Source organism: Mastigoproctus giganteus, chromosome 9 (genome assembly GCF_048544385.1).
Source record: "Mastigoproctus giganteus isolate SK-2022 chromosome 9, ASM4854438v1, whole genome shotgun sequence".
Lineage (NCBI taxonomy): Eukaryota > Metazoa > Arthropoda > Arachnida > Uropygi > Thelyphonidae > Mastigoproctus > Mastigoproctus giganteus.
The window spans coordinates 25,756,746-25,777,235 of NC_143583.1; the positions used below are offsets into that span (position 1 = coordinate 25,756,746).

General features: G+C 38.7%; 1 protein-coding gene across 1 annotated transcript in view; it reads right to left on the reverse strand.

The window, feature by feature from the left end:
* LOC150080109 (mitochondrial import receptor subunit TOM40 homolog 1-like) overlaps positions 1-20,490 on the reverse strand; it is a 112,129-nt gene that overhangs the window by 48,668 nt on the left and 42,971 nt on the right. The window contains exon 3 of the mRNA XM_090382123.1: positions 9,455-9,553. Coding sequence (XP_090238249.1) covers positions 9,455-9,553 — 99 coding nt within the window. The remainder of the gene's footprint in view (positions 1-9,454; positions 9,554-20,490) is intronic.

A 20,490-nucleotide genomic window follows, 5' to 3' on the forward strand; every position in this document is an offset into this window, starting at 1 on the left:
TATGGCAGATATAAGCTACTTTGTAATCAAGTCACAAAGGAGGTGAAGCAGGCAAAGGCAGATTATAAGAAATCTTTGGCAAAGGATGCAAAGAGTTCTTTACTTATGTATATTCTAGAAGAAAGGGGACGAATCAGATTGGTCCACTTTAGCATTAGTAGAGGCATATGATGCAAGAAAGCAAGCTTATTCAGCATCAGCCAAAAAAAAAAAAAAAAAAAAAACACCCTCTCTCATTTCACCCCTCCGTTCGTTCGAAATACCTGTCCAGTTGAGCTTTAAATTTGTTTAGGCTATCAACTTCAACAAAAAGTGATGGAAGTCGGTTCCACCAACCAACCACTCGCTGGCCAAAGGCAAATTTCCGCACATCTATCCGACATCCGTCCTTCCTCAATTTGAATTTATGCCCTCTGAGGTGATTATTCTGAGAAAGATGAAGAATCCCATTGGCATTGAGCATGCTCAAACCATTCAAAGCCTTATACACCTCTATCAGATCACCTCGCCGGTGCCTAGTCTCCAGACTCTGTAATTTGCAAAACTTAAGCCTTTCTTCGTAAGAGCAACCCTTTGTTCCATTTACTAATCTTGTTGCCCTTCTCTGTACCCGTTCCAGCAGCTCTACATCCTTCTTGAAATGAGGCCTCCAGACCTGTATACAGTACTCAAGATGTGGCCTAACCATTGCCTTATACAAGGGAATAATCACCTCCTTATCCCTGCTAGAAAAATTCCTGTATATCATTGACAAGACACCATGAGCTACTCTTGCAGCTCGTCTGCACTGCTCAGAGAACTTCATATCTGCCTGCACAATTACCCCCAGGTCCTTTTCATTCTCCACCACTGTCAGTGTAGTACCGCAGAGTTGATACGTTGCTCTGGGGTTACTGTTATCCATATGTAGTACTTTACATTTGTCAATGTTAAACTTCATTTGCCACCTCTCAGCCCATCTGTTCAACCTTTCTAGATCCTGTTGCAGCAGCATAGCGTCAGTAGTGTCCTTAACGACCCTGTCAACCTTTGTATCATCTGCAAACTTAGACATTCAACTTGATATCCCATCATCAATATCATTCATAAACACCGAAAACAACAATGGACCCAACACTGAACCTTGAGGAACTCCACTAATAACATTAGTCCACGTTGAGCAGTGTCCATTGATTACCACTCTCTGTCTTCTGCCACTCAACCATCCCCTTATCCATAGCAGCAATTTGCCTCCAATGCCACACTGCTCCAATTTGTGCAGCAGTCTTCCATGTGCAACAGTATCAAAAGCCTTTCTAAGATCCAAATATATAATATCAAAGTTATTCCCTGCATCCAGTTCTTTTGTGACTACATCATAGTATCCAATCAAATTGGTCAGGCAAGACCTGCCCTTAACAAAACCATGCTGTGTCTGAGCTATAACTGAATTCTTGTCTAGATGATCCTGCAGTGCTTCTTTAACCAGTGCCTCCATTAATTTACCTGGAACAGAAGTTAAACTAACAGGTCTATAATTACTTGTGTCAGCCTTTGATCCTCCTTTGTAAATTGGGGTTACATTTGCACATCTCCAGTCTATGGGTACCTCCCCTGAGTCCAAAGAAGCTCTCATAATTATGGCTAGGGGTTTGCATACTTCCTTTGCTGCCTCCTTTAATATAACTGGATAGATCCCATCCACCCCAGGTGCCTTTTTTATGTTTATCCTCAACAATCTCTCCTCCACTTTCCTCTCAGTTATTACAAAATCATCCAGCTCACTGCCAATGTTTACTTTACCTACATCATTCTCCTTCCTGAATAACTCCTCATGCGTGAATGTAGATGCAATATACTCGTTTAGATTGTTAGCCACCTGAGCAGGATCCTCAACTGTTGAACCATCAATATCCAGTGGACCAATCTGATTCATCCCTTTCCTTCTCGAGTTCAAGTATGTAAAGAACTCCTTTCTGTTTTTCTTTGCATCCTTTGCCAAGGATTTTTTGTAGTCTGCCTTTGCCTGCCTAATCTCCTTTGTGACTTGGTTACAGACCAACTTATATCTATCATAGGCTTCCATGCCACCCATTAATTTGTATGTATCCCATGCATTTTTCTTCTCTGCCACACGTCTCATTAGTCCATCTGACAACCATTTAGGCCTAAACCTTGAACAATATTTCTTAGTTGGTATGTAAAGCCTGGTAGCCACCAAGATTAGTTCCTTGAATGCTTCCCATTTTGAGTTTGCTGTTGGTAACATCATCAGTTGGTCCCACTGTATAGAATTTAAATACTGTCTCAGACCATCATAGTCGCCTTTACGAAAACAAAAACCCTTCCCTTTACCTCTGATGGTAGTTACCACCTTGAGTAAATCCCACTTCAACACACTGTGATCACTGCCACCTAGTGGTTCATTTATCTGCAGGTTCTTAATGCATGAAGAATCACTACTGATAATCAGATCAAGAGTATTGCTCCCTCTTGTTGCCTCACGAACATGCTGATGTAGAAAACAATCATCCAATAAATCCACAAAAGCCTTGCTAGTGTGCGAGTGACCAACCCACAAATTCCAGTCAATATCTGGGAAATTAAAATCCCCCATTATAAGACTCTCTGATTTACTGGCCCACTCTATTTCCCTGTACAATATATTATTATACTCATCAGAGTCATTAGGCCTATAGCACACCCTACTCTCAATTTTGATTTCCCTATGCTTATGTCACACCAAACTGACTCGACACTGCCCTGTCCATCGATGTCAACTGGCTTCACTTCCTTTGACTTTATGTGTTTCTTAATTAATAGCATAACCCCTCCTCCCCTCCTGTCCTGTCTATCCTTTCTATATACATTGTATTCCCCAAATTCCAGTTCCGCATTACTTATATCTGTGTGACACCACGTCTCTGATATCCCAACAATATCTGCCTTTGATGTTTTGAGCAATACCTCAAATTCATCAAATTTATTTACCAAACTCCTAGCATTGGTGTACACGCAGGTATACATGCACCTGTTTCTATTGTTAGCTACCCTAACACAACCCATGTGTTTACTTGTAACGCAATGACTACCAGCAGTCTCTGAAATATCCTGCATCTTGTTTTTCAGACTTCTGCTCATTTGAATAGAAGCAGTGCAAGAATCACTTCCACCTCTGCCAGTGGCTACTGTTAATCTATTAGTCCTTGTATCCCCCCCAACTAGCAGTTTTCCGACCCACCTAACACTGCCTCGACAGCATCAGCAAAAATTCTTGCACCCTTTCTATTTAAGTGTATCCCATCCCTGTAGAAGCAATCTCTCCTGTTAACAAGTACAGTCCAGGCTGAAAAAAATTCTACCCCTTGAGCCTTGCACAATCCCTCCAGGGCCGAATTGATCGACAAGGCTCTCATCATATACTCCCTCCTATCGTGTCTGGGCAGAATTGCAGACACTTTCAAGTTCAACCCTAATTCACGGCTTTTTTTCAACAGTGACCTGTACTTGCTAAGTAATTCCGCCGGTCTCCTACTCTTAATATCATTAGTGCCAACGTGTACAACTATATCACCTTTTGTGCCCTTAAAAGATGATATCCGCTCTACAACGTCATCAACCTTTGCCCCTGGCAGACATACCCTGGTCCTATTCCACCTATCCTTTTTACAAAGCATGTTCCCCGTTTCCCTGACAATAGAGTCACCAACAACTACTAGTTCCTGTGGGACCAGCGCATTCTGCCTAGGGGGCTGCCCCTGTGTTGCCTGATGACCAAGTGCAAGCTCTGGCGTTGATGTGGGCAGCTGAGAGCTTGATGGGCCCCTCAATTTATTTCCTTCGAGGGCATCCACCCTGTCCTTCAAGGTCTCATAAAGGCCCATAACAACGCTGAGTTGTCGCCTGATTTCCTTGCACTCCTTACATCGTGCACACACAAAGACATCCCCCTTGGCAGTATCATGTCCCGTACCCGACTGCTCCGCAAACATCAAGCAAACAGTGCATTTTAATAGACTGTGATTCAGAGGTCAACTGCCCCCCTCAGTTCTCCCCTGAACCACAGCACTCCCATTAGCTTGAGCCTTTTGCTTTGCTGCTCTGGTCAGAGTCATGATTCCAATTTAATTCAATAAAATTTAAAACAAAAATTAAATCCTTAAGTTATATCCCAAAACAGTTATGTTATATATATATATATATATATTTTTTTTTTTTTTTTTTCGGTATCTAGTGTTCCCTTTATACAACTTCCGTATCACGTGTACCACTATAGTTATGTATTAATTATTTCTTACGATTAAGTCGTTATATATATAGAGTTAAAAATACAATTTAATTGACAATAAAGTTTATCAAGATTAATAGATTTACTGATTAATTGACAATATTATATTTTGCAGTATACTACACTAAGCTTATGCTATCGTGTAAAAATGGCGGGAATTCACGAACGGTATTTCTACGGACTCGTAAGTATTGATTAGCTTCGAAACCTCGCTATCTCAATTTAGAATAAACTAAGGATCCTGACTAGGTCTATAATCTACTTATAGAAGATAATTTGATATAACAATTGGTTAATAAATCGACTAAATTTGGTTAAAAGACCTCTCGTTCAATTTGTGACACGTGGATTTGATACCGTTACAGATACTAAGTAATATCTACGAAATCTCTGTCTAAGTTAAACTTTAAACTAAGTATCGTAACTAGGAATATAAAGCTACTCTAGAAAATAAGTTAATATGACAATTTAAACTAATAAAGCAGAAAATAAATCAGGAAAAACTTCTCTGTTTGAAGAGCTTTAAGGAGCAATGCCTGCACAGGCTAACCTCGCACCCAGACTCTTAACATACATGGTTCGACTATTAATGCTCCTGCTCAAGTAGCTGATAAACAATGAGTATTTTGCATCTACGTTCACACATGCGGAATTATTCAGGGAGGGGAATGCCAGAAGTTTAACAAACTCTAACAGGGAGCTAAGTGATTTTGTAATAACTGAGAGCAAAGTGGAGGAGAAATTGTTGAAGTTAAACATAAAAAAGGCACCTGGGATGAATGAAATCTATCCAGTTATATTGAAGGAGGCAGCGAGGGAAGTTAGCAAACCCTTAGCCATAATTATGAAAACATCTTCAGATTCAGGGGAGGTCCCCATGGATTGGAGATGTGCAAATGTGTCCCCTATTCACAAAGGGGGTTCAAAGGGTGATACAAATAATTATAGACCTATTAGTTTAACTTCTGTTCAGGAAAAAATAATAGTCACTGGTTAAAGAGATGATACAGGATCACCCATACAAGACTGCAGTAATGGTTAAGACAGCATGGGTTTGTTAAGGGGAAGTCTTGTTTGACTAATCTGATGGGATACTACGATGTGGTCACAAGAAACCAGATGCAAAAAATTATTCTGATATCATATATTTGGATTTCAGGAAAGCTTTTGATACTGTTGCACATGGAAGACTGCTGTTCAAGTGGGAGCATTTTAGCATTAAGGGCAAGTTACTGCAATGGATAAAGGAATGGTTGAGTTGGAGACAGCAGAGAGTAGTAATAAATGGACACTGCTCTTTGTGGACTAATGTTATTAGTGGAATCCCCAAGGGTCCATGTTGGGTCCATTGTTTTCTGTATTTATCAATGATATTGATGAAGGTATATCAGGCTTAACATCAAAGTTTGCAGATGATACAAAGGTTGGAAGGATTGTTAATGACACTAAAGACAGTACGCTACTGCAACAGGATCTAGAAAAGTTAGGCAGATGGGCTGAGAAGTGGCAACTGAAGTTTAACATTGACAAATGCAAAGTACTGCATATGGGCAGCAGTAGCCCAAGAGAAACACATCGACTGTGTGGTACTACACTTGTGGAGGTGGAGAATCAAAAAGACCTGGGGATATTTGTGCATTTGGATATGAAGTTCTCTGAGCAGTGCAGATGAGCTGCCAGAGAAGGTCATTGAATTTTGTCAATATATATAGGAATTTTGCTAGCAGAGACAAGGAGGTGATTATCCCTTTGTATAAGGCAATGGTCAGGCCACACCTTGAGTACTGCATACAGGTCTGGATTCCTTATTTTAGAAAGCATGTAGAGTTGCTAGAACAAGAACAGAGAAGGGCAACAAGATTGGTGAGAGGAACAAAGGGGTGTGCTTATGAAGAAAGGCTTAAGTTCTGCAAGTTGCAGCATCAGGAGACTAGGCACCTGCAAGGTGATCTGACTGAGGTGTATAAGGCCTTGAATGGTTTGAGTAGGCTCAATGGTGACAGGATACTTCTGCTTGCTCAGACTAAGAACCTGAGGGGGCATTGATTCAAATTGAAGACAGTCGTAGAATAGATGTGCAGAAGTTTGCCTTTAGCCAGCGGGCAGTTGATAGCTTAAATAAATTTAAGGCTGAAGTACACAAACATTTGGAGTGAGTGGATGGGCGAAATGGGAAGGGTTTTTTTTTTTTTTTTTTTTTGCTGATGCTGTATAAGCTTGCTTTTTTGCATCATATGCCTCAAGTAATGCCAATGCTAAAGCATCTTAGGTAAATTTCTTCCCATATACTATAAAGCAGCATGTGTTCCTAAAAATCTTTGTGTTATAGCATTTTGCACATTAAAAAAAAAAAAAAAAAAACAGGACTTAAGGGAAAAATAGGGTTATAGGCAGAGCACTACAAAAAAAAAAAAAAAAAAAAAAAAAAAAAATGTTCAGTGTGGTTAAGTAAAACACTAAAAAGAGAAACTCAGTAAAATTGCTAACACAGGTTTAAACATCTTAAATTTCTAATAAATAAATATATATTACAGTAAATATAGCGATGTAATATATATACTTACTAATTGATATTTCTGTTCACCGAGATTTTTTTATTTTTGGATTGTAAAATTTAAAACAGGAAAAAAGATAAACTATCAATAATGACGAACATGGCACGCACAAATTGTGAGATACGCAGTAACAAAATAGCATAATAAAAATAGGAAGCTTGAAAAATAGGAATGAAGAGAAGATTCAGAAATTTATTTATGTTTTTATGACTGAAGATTTCATGGAAGGGGAAACACATTTTACTAATCATGTAAAAACCCACAAAATTCCAGCTATTGGTATTATCGCAAATTCAATAAGATCGAGTTTGCTACCTGTTATAATCAGTTTACACTAACAGAAAATAGTGGACAGTGTGCATCTGTCGGTGGCACCAGTGGTCACCCAGAAAACTGTCACTGTGAAGTAGCAAAATCTGCCAAAGTGAGATGAAGGTGTGAGTAGTGTGGGTATCTTGAATATAGTGTAGTTGTGTTGTTCATCTGGCCACTTAGTTACTAGAAGGTCCCCCTCACTAGGAAGGGGCATTCCAACAACCATTCAGGGCAAGAGGAGCCGGACCAGATCAGTAGAGGGATGCCTGTCGGAGTCTACCCCCTACCAAGGAAGGAGGGAGACGACCCAAAAAATGAAGGATAGAGGAAAGGGGAATAAAATGTGTTGAGAAACAGTGGGAACCACGTAGGCAGGAAATCAAAGCCACTAGTGGGAGAACGCCCTTGAGAAGGGTAAGTGCAAGTTGAAAACAGACAGAAACAGGAATCGGCGCGGAAAGATCGACAGAGAAGGCACTCCTTTCCAAAAGAGGAAGAGTGCGGGCACAGAGACATCCCACATCAACATAGAGGTCTGCGATGAAATCCTACCTAAATGGGTTTGCAATGATCTTGAGGTTTCATGCCCGACTGTGGAAAAAGACTGGATTTGGGTGTAGCCTAGATGAGTGGGCTAGTCAGGAAGTGGGATGGCAAAAATGGAAGCAATGGCCAGGAGATGTCTTCTATGCTTAAAAAGAGCTGTGCAAAATTGTAGGAAAGCACTGAAGGCTTCCTTGTTTACAACAAGGAATGGAGTAAATGAAGGTCTGGAAGGTTGGTCTGAAGGAGGAGCTGTTTCCTGAGGTAAAGGTAGGCCACATAATCGTGCAGGAGATGAACCCATCTTCCTTCTCGCCACAGATACAGGTGCACTAACAGAAATGCCCAATAAACCAGGACCTGCAAGTTATTATTGTTTTATGGTAGTGACCTCCAGAAATGTGCTCTGTTGACTCACGCTATCACGCCTCACGAAATTTCTGTTCAAACTGAAAAATGTGAGCTCCTGAAAACATGAGTCGGCCAGCAATATCTTGTGAATGCAGCGAATGACAACAGTGTGTCTCCGACCAATACAATTACAATAAATGAGAAATATAGCTCTCACATCTTTGACGGTTGACATTTTTTAAGCTTCGTAAACTTGTATGCATTCCTGTGCAGGTTGCTATGTTCAGCTTGGTGCTGGGTTTTGTGTTCGCCTGGTGTTACTCGCAGACAAAATCGCATTGCCAAAATTCAAGTTATAGCAGAACTGACTGTACTCATATTTCTAATGTAATTTTGCCTATCATCATCGGTGTGCATAAAGGATGGCAGGGCAACAGAGACAGAAGTCACAGCTAACAGTCTACCAACTGTAGCCACAAATGTTTTTAAGAAATTTTAAATTGATTTAAGACTACAAGTCCTAGAGTTGAGAAGACCAGCACAAGTCCTAGTGTTGAGAAGCATCAAATCATTAATGGTGAAATGTATGGAAAAGTGGAATGGAGGATGATGATAATGGCTGCTGATGGGATGGGTAACAATGGTTGTTTTCACTGTGGGATGATCCAGATTGTAACTAGAAGTCCTCATGGCACTTAACCATAGTTAATTTGGAAACATCATTGTGCATTTAAATGAGGTGATCTACATACTACTACATGTGATCTGCAAAAATGTCTTTATTCATTTAACTCTAGGGAGTACATAAAAAACCACAAGAGTCGAGTTATGGTTGTTTTGGGAAAAAAGGCAAGAAACAGTTTAAAATGGGAAATTTTAAAATTTTATAGTCTTTCTTCCATCAGTATATTGTTTAATAAGATCAAAAAACATTATTTGAAACAAAATTCCTGTAATTAAAAAAAAAAAAAAAGAAACAGAAACTATGCTACATTAGAAATGGTGTTTTCTTATGTATAAAGGTGCTAAAAAGATTTTTTTTTTACAGCTCAGTTTTATCAATTAAAAAATGATGGATATTAGAAATGAATATCATACAGGAAGAATGCTAAAATTTATGCTTATGCAATTCTAATAATTATTTAAATTAATAAAATAAATTAATTTGGTACACCAAAAATTCAAATACACGAAGGTGCTAGCTAGATGGTTAATAATGATGATGGTTCCAGCGCATCTCATTCAAAAACACATTACATCTGCTCTTGCAGCATTGTGACATATCGTCTCCCCCCCTCTCTCTCATTATTAGCAAAACCACAGACACGAGCTTCATATTCTCTAGATGGTATTTTTGCACACTCAGCAGTACATTAATATAAATTACAAATTTAAAGAATAAAATAAATTTAGCTTTCCTTACCTGTGCTGCAAATTTTGCCCGGAAGTTTTTAATCTGATGGATGATATTTGCATTCAGATTTCCACTGGGATCAATATCCCCTAAAAAGACTGGATATGCCTAGGAAAAACAAGTGGCATACCATCTATAGGAAATGCATTTATCTGTTAGTATAAAAATAGAAAAAAGAAATTAACAGAATGGGCCAAAGGTAATCACAATGACATTACTAAAGTAATAACACAGCATCTGCCAACCTTCACACAATATATCCTGAAGAACACCAAAACCTAAAATTATAACCGCTATTCAGTTATTGTAAAAGAGAAAGAAAGCCATACAATATTTCCGTACAGCATGTTTTATGTTTACTTCATATAAAAAGAGGGGAAAATTAACGACTGTATAACTAATCAAAATATAAAACACCTTTATTTTTGCAATTACTTTTCAACATCAAGCATGGATCTAACAAAATGATTGCAGGGAAATTTCAATGTAGTAGTTGAAATCAAATAAAAGTGATATTCTTTCACACATTCAATTTTAATAATGGAGATTTTTCTGTTCCTACTTCAGAATCAATTTGTTGAAATTGAATATAATTCAATTACGAGGTGTGACAATAAAGTTTTGAGAATAATTTTGTTTCCATAAAACAGCGGGAGGACGTAAACTGTTACGTCCTCCCGCTGTGTAGCCTGAACCCCCACCTGCATGCAAAGGGTAAACATTGTGCGTGTACGTGATCTTGTTTGAAGCAATAGGCAGTTAACCACAAGAAATTATTGCCGGAAAACTAAACATTAATCGGGAAAGTGTGTGCGAAGCTGGTACCGAAAAACCTCTCTCATGAGCAGAAAGAAATTTGGTTGTGACATTCTCAGGAGATGTTGGAAAGCATTGAAGATGTTCCAGATTTGCTTCCTCGCATGATTACAGGCGATGAAAGCTGGGTATTTACTTACAACCCTGAAACAAAAAGGCAAAGTCAACAATGGAAGGGAGTTTCCTCGCCAAGACCCAAAAAAAGTGAGAATATCAAAGTCAAAAGTGAAACGTCTACAAAGAGTTTGTTCCAAGTAATGAAATTGTCAATCAACAATTTTACCTTCAAGTTTTGGAAAGGCTTCGCAAGCGAGTCAACTGGGTTCAACCCGAAATTGCTTCATTGTGGATTTTGCATCATGACAATGCTCCCGCACATTCTGCCATTGTAGTGAAAGAGTTTTTAATTTCAAAATTGATCACAACATTGCAGCACCCTCTGTATTCATCTGATGTCTCCTTGTGACTTTTTATTTCCTTGACTAAAAGGAGTCATGAAAGGAACGCATTTTCAGTTAGTTCCTGAAATTCAGAGTAACGTAACGCGGGTATTAAAACAGATACCAGAAAGTGAGTACCAGAAATGTTGCGATCAATTGATCCAACGCTGAAATGCGTGTGTACAGTTTGAATGGGACTACTTTGAAGCCAATGGCCTCATCTGTATAATTTTCAAAATAAAATTTTTAAATGAATTATTCTCAAAACTTTGTCACATTTCGTATATAATTTTCATGATATAAGTTGAAATTGAATATAATTCAATTTCAACTTATATCAACATTCATCATTTTGAACTATCCATGCAGCACACGGATAGTTCAAAATGGTGGATGTTACAGATATACATATCAAGCAAAGAATGTTAATTGAATTTCTTACACAGGAAGAAGTGGTGCCTGTCGAAATCCATATGCATCTCAAAAATGTTTATGGTGACAATACTGTAGATGTGAGTACTGTTAGACATAGGGTAACACATTTTAAGAGTGGGGAAATTTCTTGACTGAGAAACTTCAAAGTATTGCCAAATTAAAAACAATGATAAATGTTATGTAAAATGCATGCAAATAGCTACTGTGGAAAGACTATTTGATCACCCTTAGCGGTGACTAAAACTAACATGCCAAAAATATTTAAATGGGTTGCGTAAACTAAATGCCAATGGTCTCTTTACACTTAGTCATGTGACAGAGGGGTCATAAATTTAAATTGGGACTGGATAACTGAAGGACAGATGTCCAAAAAATTTTTTTTAGTCAAAGTGTGACTGACTGTCAGAATAAAATTCCAACAAGTACAATTACTGTAATTTAATAGTAAATGTAGCATCGTGATATATTGTAAATTTGTAATTTACCATCCCATATGACAACAATAAGCTTATAGATATAGGTCATAATTCCACTGTATAAGACAATTGTAAAGACTGTACCTAAAAAAAAAGACAATGAGCTTGCTTCTTGAAAGGGTCCAAAGACAAAAAACAAAACATGTTAAAATCAGCAAAAGGGTGCCCATATAAGGAAAGACTTTGAATATAAGGATTAAAGAGCTTGGTAAATAGGTGCCACTTTAGAGGAAACACAACCGAAGTGTATAGAGCGCTGAGAGATGAGAATAAAACGAATTAGGGCTAAACTTTCATTGTTATTTCAGAACTATTTCATGTCATTTAATTAACAAGTATGGCCATCGGTACGGGTATCCAATCCACGTGTTTTAAAAATTTTGCAGAGCCGGCAAACAGGAAGTTTTATAGCTATATTTAGCCGCTTTATTGACTAATTGTTATATATTAAATTATTTTCTACAAGTAGCTTATAGACCTACTCAAGATCCTTGGTTTACTCTGAATTGAGACAGCAAGATTTTGGAAGTTAATTAATACTTAAGAAGTGTCCGTAGATTTACTGATCATAACTTGCCGCCATTGTTATATCCCGAACTAGATAGCATTGGCTTAGTATAGTATAGTATATAATATTATCAATTAATCAGTAAAATTTATTAAACCTTGTTGAACTTCATTGTCAATTAAATTGTACTTTTTAAATAAATACACATAACGACTTAGATTTTACAAACTTAACATAATTAATTAATACATAACTTGATACAGAAGTTATATAAAGAAACTCGAAGATAATACTTGATACTGAAAAACTACATATAGACCCCCACTATTCGTGGTATCTGTATTCGTGATCACTGATTTAACATAAAATGAAACCTAAAAAAATGTGAATTTTAAAGCGGCGTGAACATTTTCAGCCAAAAAAAAAAAAAAAAAAAACATGGGCGTGGCTAAAATTATCTTTCCCGGTCAAAACAGCGCTCAGTGGGTGGGGGAGAGGGGGTGACAAAATCGCGAGTGTGGATGTTTCTCGCTAATCCTTGTTCGGTATGTGTTATGCGCTTGCCATGGAAGCAATCATGTCATTGTTTGTTTTTAATTTATATGCTTTTAAAATTTAATAAATTTATCAATTTATAAATTGATATGCTTACAAAATTGATAAATCTACAGTTTTGCAGTGTAAAACAGACTTTTTTGTGTTAACGGAATAAAGTAACTTTATTTGGACAAGTTCTTTCTAACCCATACAAAAATATGGCTACGAATAACAAGGGAAATGTGAATGTGAAATTATCAAAGAAGGTGATGACATTGGCGAATAAAATTCAGTTATTAGACAAAATTTCTAATGGTGAAAGTGTCTTCTCAGTGGCAAAACATTATAAAATCAATGATTCAATGGTACAATCAATCAATAAATCAGAAGAAAAAAAATCGGCCATAGTGTCCGTGAAAACGCGCTAATTGCTTCAAAAATTTTCTCTGTAACTCGTGATGTTAAATTAGAAAAAAATGGAAAAGCTTTAAATCTGTGGATAGAAGAACGAACTCAAAATAAAATTCCGTTAAGTTCACTCATTATTCGTGAAAAGGCAAAACTCCTTTATCAACGCTTAAGCGAAACTGGTAATAGCACTGGCGGATAAGTTATTTTAGTTAGCAAAGGCGCAGGTTTGAAAGATTTGTTCGAAATTTCTAATAAATAATACATTTAATATTAATTGTTTCTTATTTTCATTTCGATGCCTTATGCTTGCATTTCACTATGTACTGTCTACGTACATAGTCACATTATGAAGGTACATATAATACATACATAGACAAAATTTTAGACTAGTTTTTCTTATATATTTCATACTTTGAAACGGAATCCCTTTATTACTATGGGAGCCATAACTCAGTATTCACGTTTTTGGTATTCGCGGCATTTCTCAGGAACGTAACCCCCGCGAATAGTGCGGGTTTACTGTATAGTATTATAACTGCGTTGGGGTACAAGTTTAGGGTTATAATTTTGTACTGAAATTGAATCGAAATAATGACTCAGACCAGAGCAGCAAAGCAAAAGGCTCAAGCTAAATGGAGTGCTATGGCTCAGGGGAGAACTGAGGGTGGCAGTTGCCCTCTAAATCACAGCCTTTTAAAATGCACTGCTTGCTTGATGTTTGTGGAGCAAACAGGTACAGGACATGATATTGTGTGCATGCGATGTAAGGAGTGAGGAAATGAGGCGACAACTCAGGGTTGTTATGGGCCTAAATGAGAGCTTGAAGAACGAGGGTGAATTCCAATCGAATGTTTTAAATTCAAGGGCCCATCACGCTCTCAGCTGGCCACATCAACGCCAGAGCTTGCACTTCATCATCGCGCAGCACAGAGACAACCCCCAAAGCAGAATGCACTGGTCCCACAGGAAGTAGTAGTTGGTGACTCTATTGTCAGGGAAATGGGGAACATGCTATGTAAAAAGGATAGGTGGAACAGGACAAGGGTATGTCCGCCAGGGGCAAAGGTTGATGACATTGTAGACCAGATATAATCTTTTAAGGGCAAAAAAGGTGATATTGTTGTACACTTGGCACTAATGTTATCAAGAGTAGGAGACCAGCAGAATTACTTAACAAATACAGGTCACTGTTGAAAAAAAGCCATGAATTAGGATTGACACGATAGGAGGGAGTATATGATGAGAGACTTGTCGATCAATTCAGCCCTGGAAAAATTTGCAAGGCTCAAGGGTAAAATTTTTTTCAGCCTGGTCTGTACTTGTTAACAGGAGAGACTGCTTTTAAAGGAATGGGATACACTTAAATAGAAAGGGTGCAAGAATATTTGCTGATGCTATCGAGGCAGTGTTAGGTGGGTTGGAAAACTGCTAGATTGGGGATATACAAGGACAAATAGATTAACAGTAGCCACTGGCAGAGGTAGTAGAAGTAGTAGAGGCATGTGATGCAAGAAAGCAAGTGTATGAGCATATGCAGCATCAGCCAAAAAAAAAAAAAAAAAAAAAAAAAAAATCACACAATTCCCTCCAAATGCCTGTCCAGTTTATTTAACCTATCAACTTCCACAACGACAGATGGAAGTTTGTTCCAGCAATTAACCACCCGCTGCCTAAAGGCAAATTTCCAATCTATTCTACATCTGTCTTTTCTTAATTTGAATTTATGCCCACTTAGGTTTGTAATCTGAACAAGTGGAAGGATCCCATCAGAATTCAGCGTGCTCAACCCATTCAAGGCCTTATACACCTCAATCAGATCACCGTGCAGGTGCCTAATTTCCAACCACTGCAATTTGCAGAACTTAAGCTTCTCCTGCTAAGAGGATCACTTCATTCCCCTCACCAATCTTGTTGCCCCTCTCTGTACACGTTCAAGCAAATCTACATCCTTCCTAAAATGGGGCCTCCAGACTTGTACGCAGTACTTAAGGCACAGCCTGACCATTGCCTTATACAGAGGGACAATCACCTCCTCTCTGCTAGCAAAATTCCTATATATCATTAACAAAACCCCATGACCTGCCCTGGCAGCCTGTCTGCATTGCTCAGAAAACTTCATATCTGATTGCACAATTACGCCCAGGTCTTTTTCATTTTCTACCACCTTAAGTGTAGTACCATACAGTTGGTACGTTTCTCTGGGGTTACTTCTACCCATATGCAGTACTTTGCATTTGTCAAGGTTAAACTTCAGTTGCCACTTCTTAGCCCATCTGCCCAAAATATGTAGATCCTGTTGCAGTAGCACACTGCCATTACTGTCATTAACAACCCTGCCAACCTTTGTATCATCTGCAAACTTTGACACTAAGCCTGATATACCTTCATCAATATCATTGATAAATATACAAAACAGTGGATCAAAAACGGAACCCTGTGGGACTCCACTAATAACATTAGTCCACGAAGAGTAGACCAATTAATTACCACCCTCTGTCTTCTCCCACTCAACTATCCTTTTATCCATTGTAGCAACTTACCCTTAATACCATTCTGCTCCAATTTGTACAATAGTCTTCCATGCGTAACAGCGTCAAAAGCTTTCCTGAAATCCAAATACAATCGAACTTCCCTATAACGAATTCGATAAATCCCGTGAAAAAATTCGTTATAGAGAAATTTCGCTATACAGAATATCTTTTTTATTATAAATTGTTATCTAATTAGAAAATGAAAATGAATCTACATTTATTTTTAATGTATTTTATTTCAAAAACATACTTATTCAAATTACAATTACACAATTTTCGCAGGTAAATATCACAAATTAAAAAAATCTGTAATTTTCGTTTGCACAGTACAATTAAAAAATTGTCTGATTCTCAAAAAAAACCTCACATTTGTTCAGAGCATTAAAAACATTATCAGGAACATTTTCACAAAACTGTAGACCCATACGAACCGTTTTAAAAGTGTTAATCGCGTCTTTGCGAGTTGGCTTTTCTACGGGTTGTTCTGATTCGTCTCTTCAGCATCATTGTGAATTTCTTCGTGATCATGGTCGCATCTAACACTGTTCAGCAGTATTTCATCTTCATTTGGATGTTCTGCTATGATCTACATAAACATAACTATCCATTGTTATTTCATTTTCGATGTTTCCAGACGATTCTAATAATGTGTTCTACTGGAATGAGCAGAAGGCTGAAAAACAAGATGCAGGATATTTCAGAGACTGCCGGGAGTCATTGCGGTACAAGTAAACACATGGGCTGTGTTAGGGTAGCTAAGAATAGAAATAGGTGCATGTATACTTGCGTGTAAACCAATGCTAGGAGTTTAGTAAATAAATTTGATGAATTTGAGGTATTGCTCAAAACATCAAAGGCAGATATTGTTGGGATATCAGAGACGTGGTGTCACACAGATATAAGGAATGCAGAACTGGAATTTGGGGAGTACAACGTCTACAGAAAGGATAGACTGGATAGGAAGGGAGGAGGGGTTGTGCTATTAGTTAAGAAATACATAAAATCCAAGGAAGTGAAGCCAGTGGACATCACTGGACAGTGCAGTGTCGAGTCAGTTTGGTGTGACATAAGCATTGGGAGATCAAAATTGAGGAGTGTGCTATAGGCCTAATGACTCTGATGAGTATAATAAGAAACTGTACAGGGAAATAGAGTGGGCCAGTAAATCAGAGAGTCTTTTTTAATTTCCCAGATATTGACTGGAATTTGTGAGTTGGTCACTCACACACTAGCAAGGCTTTTGTGGATTTATTGGACGATTGTTTTCTACATCAGCATGTTCGGGAGGCAACTAGAGGGAGGAATACTCTTGATTTGATTATCAGCAGTGATTCTTCATGCATTAAGAATCTGCAGATAAATGAACCACTAGGTGGCAGTGATCACAGTGTGCTGAAGTGGGATTTACTCAAAGAGGTAACTACCATTAGGGGTAAAGGGAAGGGTTATTGCTTTCGTAAAGGCGACTACGATGGACTGAGACAGTATTTAAATTCTATACAGTGGGACCAACTGATGATGTTACCAACAGCAAATGCAAAATGGGAAGCATTCAAAGAACTTATCTTGGAAGCTACTAGGCTTTACATACCAACTAAGAAATATTGTTCAAGGTTTAGGCCTAAATGGATGTCAGATGAACTGATGAGGCATATGGCAGAGAAGAAACATGCATGGGATACATACAAATTAACACATGACACAGAAGCCTATCATAGATACAAGTTGATCTGTAACCAAGTTACAAAGGAGGTTAGGCAGGCGAAGGCAGATTACGAGAAATCTTTGGCAAGGGATGCAAAGAAAAACAGCAAAGAGTTCTTTACTTATGTAAACTCTAGAAGGAAGGGGATGAATCAGATTGGTCCACTTGATAACGATGGGTCAATGGTTGATGATCCTGCTCAGGTAGCTAACAAACTAAATGAATATTTTGCATCCACATTCACACATGAGGAATTATTTAGCGAGGGGAAAGCCAGAGGTGTATTCAACTCTAGCAGTAAGCTAGAGAATCTTGTAATAACTGAAAGTAAAGTGGAGGAGAAATTGTTGAAGATAAACACAAGGAAAGCACCCGGGGTGGATGGGATCTATCCAGTTATATTAAAGGAGGCAGCAAAGGAAGTAAGCAAACCCTTAGCCATAATCACGAGAGCTTCCTTGGACTCAGGGGAGGTACCCGCAGACTGGAGATGTGAAAATGTGACCCCAATTCACAAAGGAGGATCAAAGGCTGACACAAGTAATTATTGACCTGTGAGTTTAACTTCTGTTCCAGGAAAATTAATGGAGGCACTAGTTAAAGAAGCACTGCAGGATCATTTAGACAAGACTTCAGTTATAGCTCGGACACAGCATGGTTTTGTTAAGGGGAAGTCTTGCCTGACCAATTTGATTGGATACTATGATGCAGTCACAAAGGAACTGGATGCAGGGAATAACTTTGATATTATATACTTGGATCTTAGAAAGGCTTTTGATACTGTTGCACATGGAAGACTGCTGCACAAATTGGAGCAATGTGACATTGGAGGCAAATTGCTGCTGTGGATAAAGGGGTGGCTGAGGGGGAGAAGACAGAGAGTGGTAATCAATGGACACTGCTCAACGTGGACTAATGTTATTAGTGGAGTTCCTCAGGGTTCAGTGTTGGGTCCGTTGTTGTTTTCAGTGTTTATGAATGATATTGATGATGGGATATCAAGCTTAATGTCGAAGTTTGCAGACGATACAAAGGTAGGCAGGGTTGTCAAGGACACTACTGACACTATGCTGCTGCAACAGGATCTGGAAAGGTTGAGCAGATGGGCTGAGAGGTGGCAAATGAAGTTTAACATTGACAAGTGTAAAGTACTACACATGGGAAACAGCAACCCCAGAGCAACGTATCAACTCTGTGGTACTACACTGAGAGTGGTAGAGAATGAAAGGGACTTGGGGGTGGTTGTGCAGGCAGATATGAAGTTCTCTGGACAGTGCAGACGGGCTGCAAGAGTAGCTAATGGTGTATTGTCAATGATATGTCAATAATATGATGAGAGCCCTGTCAATCAATTCGGCCCTGGAAAGATTGTGCAGGGCTCAAGGGGTAGAATTTTTTTCAGCCTGGTCTGTACTTGTTAACAGGAGAGACTGCTTCTACAGGGATGGGATACACTTAAATAGAAAGGGTGCAAGAATGTTTGCTGATGCTATCGAGGCAATGTTAGGTGGGTCTGAAAACTGCTAGCTTGGGGGGAGACAAAGACCAATAGATTGACAGTAGCCACTGGCAGAGGTGAAAGTGATTCTTGCACTGCTTCTATTGGAATGAGCCGCAGCCTGGAAAATAAGATGCAGGATATTTCAGAGACTGCTGGGAATCATTGGGGTACAAGTAAACACATGGGTTGTGTTAGGGTAGCTAAGAAAAAGAACAGGTGCATGTATACTTGTGTGTACACCAATGCTAGGAGTTTAGTAAATAAATTTGATGAATTTGAGGTATTGCTCAAAACATCAAAGGCAGATATTGTGGGGATTTCAGAGACGTGGTGTCACACAGATATAAGAAATGCAGAACTGGAATTTGGGGAGTACAATGTCTACAGAAAGGATAGACAGGATAGGAAGGGAGGAGGGGTTATGCTATTAGTTAAAAAACACATAAAATCCAAGGAAGTGAAGCAAGTCGACATCGCTGGACAGTGCAGTGTCGAGTCAGTTTGGTGTGACATAAGCATTGGGAGATCAAAATTGAGAGTAGGAGTGTGCTATAGGCCTAATGACTCTGATGAGTATAATAAGAAACTGTTCGGAGAAATAGAGTGGGCCAGTAAATCAGAGAGTCTTATAATGGGGGATTTTAATTTCCCAGATATTGACTGGAATTTGGGGGCTGGTCACTCACACAGTAGCAAGGCTTTTGTGGATTTATTGGATGATTGTTTTCTACATCAGCATGTTCGGGAGGCAACTAGAGGGAGTAATACTCTTGATTTTATTATCAGTAGTGATTCTTCATGCATTAAGAATCTGCAGATAAATGAACCACTTGGTGGCAGTGATCACAGTGTGCTGAAGTGGGAGTTACTCAAAGAGGTAACTACCATTAGGGGTAAAGGGAAGGGGTATTGCTTTCGTAAAGGCGACTACAATGGACTGAGACAGTATTTAAATTCTATACAGTGGGATCAACTGATGATATTGCCAACAGCAAATTCAAAATGGGAAGCATTCAAAGAACTTATCGTGGAAGCTACTAGGCTTTACATACCAACTAAGAAATATTGTTCAAGGTTTAGGCCTAAATGGTTGTCAGATGAACTAATGAGGCATATGGCAGAGAAGAAAAATGCATGGGATACATACAAATTAACACGTGACACGGACGCCTATGATAGATACAAGTTGATCTGTAACCAAGTTACAAAGGAGGTTAGGCAGGCGAAGGCAGATTACGAGAGATCCTTGGCAAGGGATGCGAAGAAAAACAGCAAAGAGTTCTTTACTTATGTAAACTCTAGAAGGAAGGGGATGAATCAGATTGGTCCACTTGAGATCGATGGGTCAACTGTTGATGACCCTGCTCGGGTAGCTAACAAACTAAATGAATATTTTGCATCGACATTCACACATGAGGAGTTATTCAGCGAGGGGAATGCCAGAGGTGTATTCAACTCTAGCAGTAAGCTAGAGAATCTTGTAATAACTGAGAGCAAAGTGGAGGAGAAATTGTTGAAGATAAACACAAGAAAGGCACCTGGGGTGGATGGGATCTATCCAGTTATATTAAAGGAGGCAGCAAAGGAGGTAAGCAAACCCTTAGCCATAATTATGAGAGCTTCCTTGGACTCAGGGGAGGTACCCATTGACTGGAGATGTGCAAATGTGACCCCAATTCACAAAG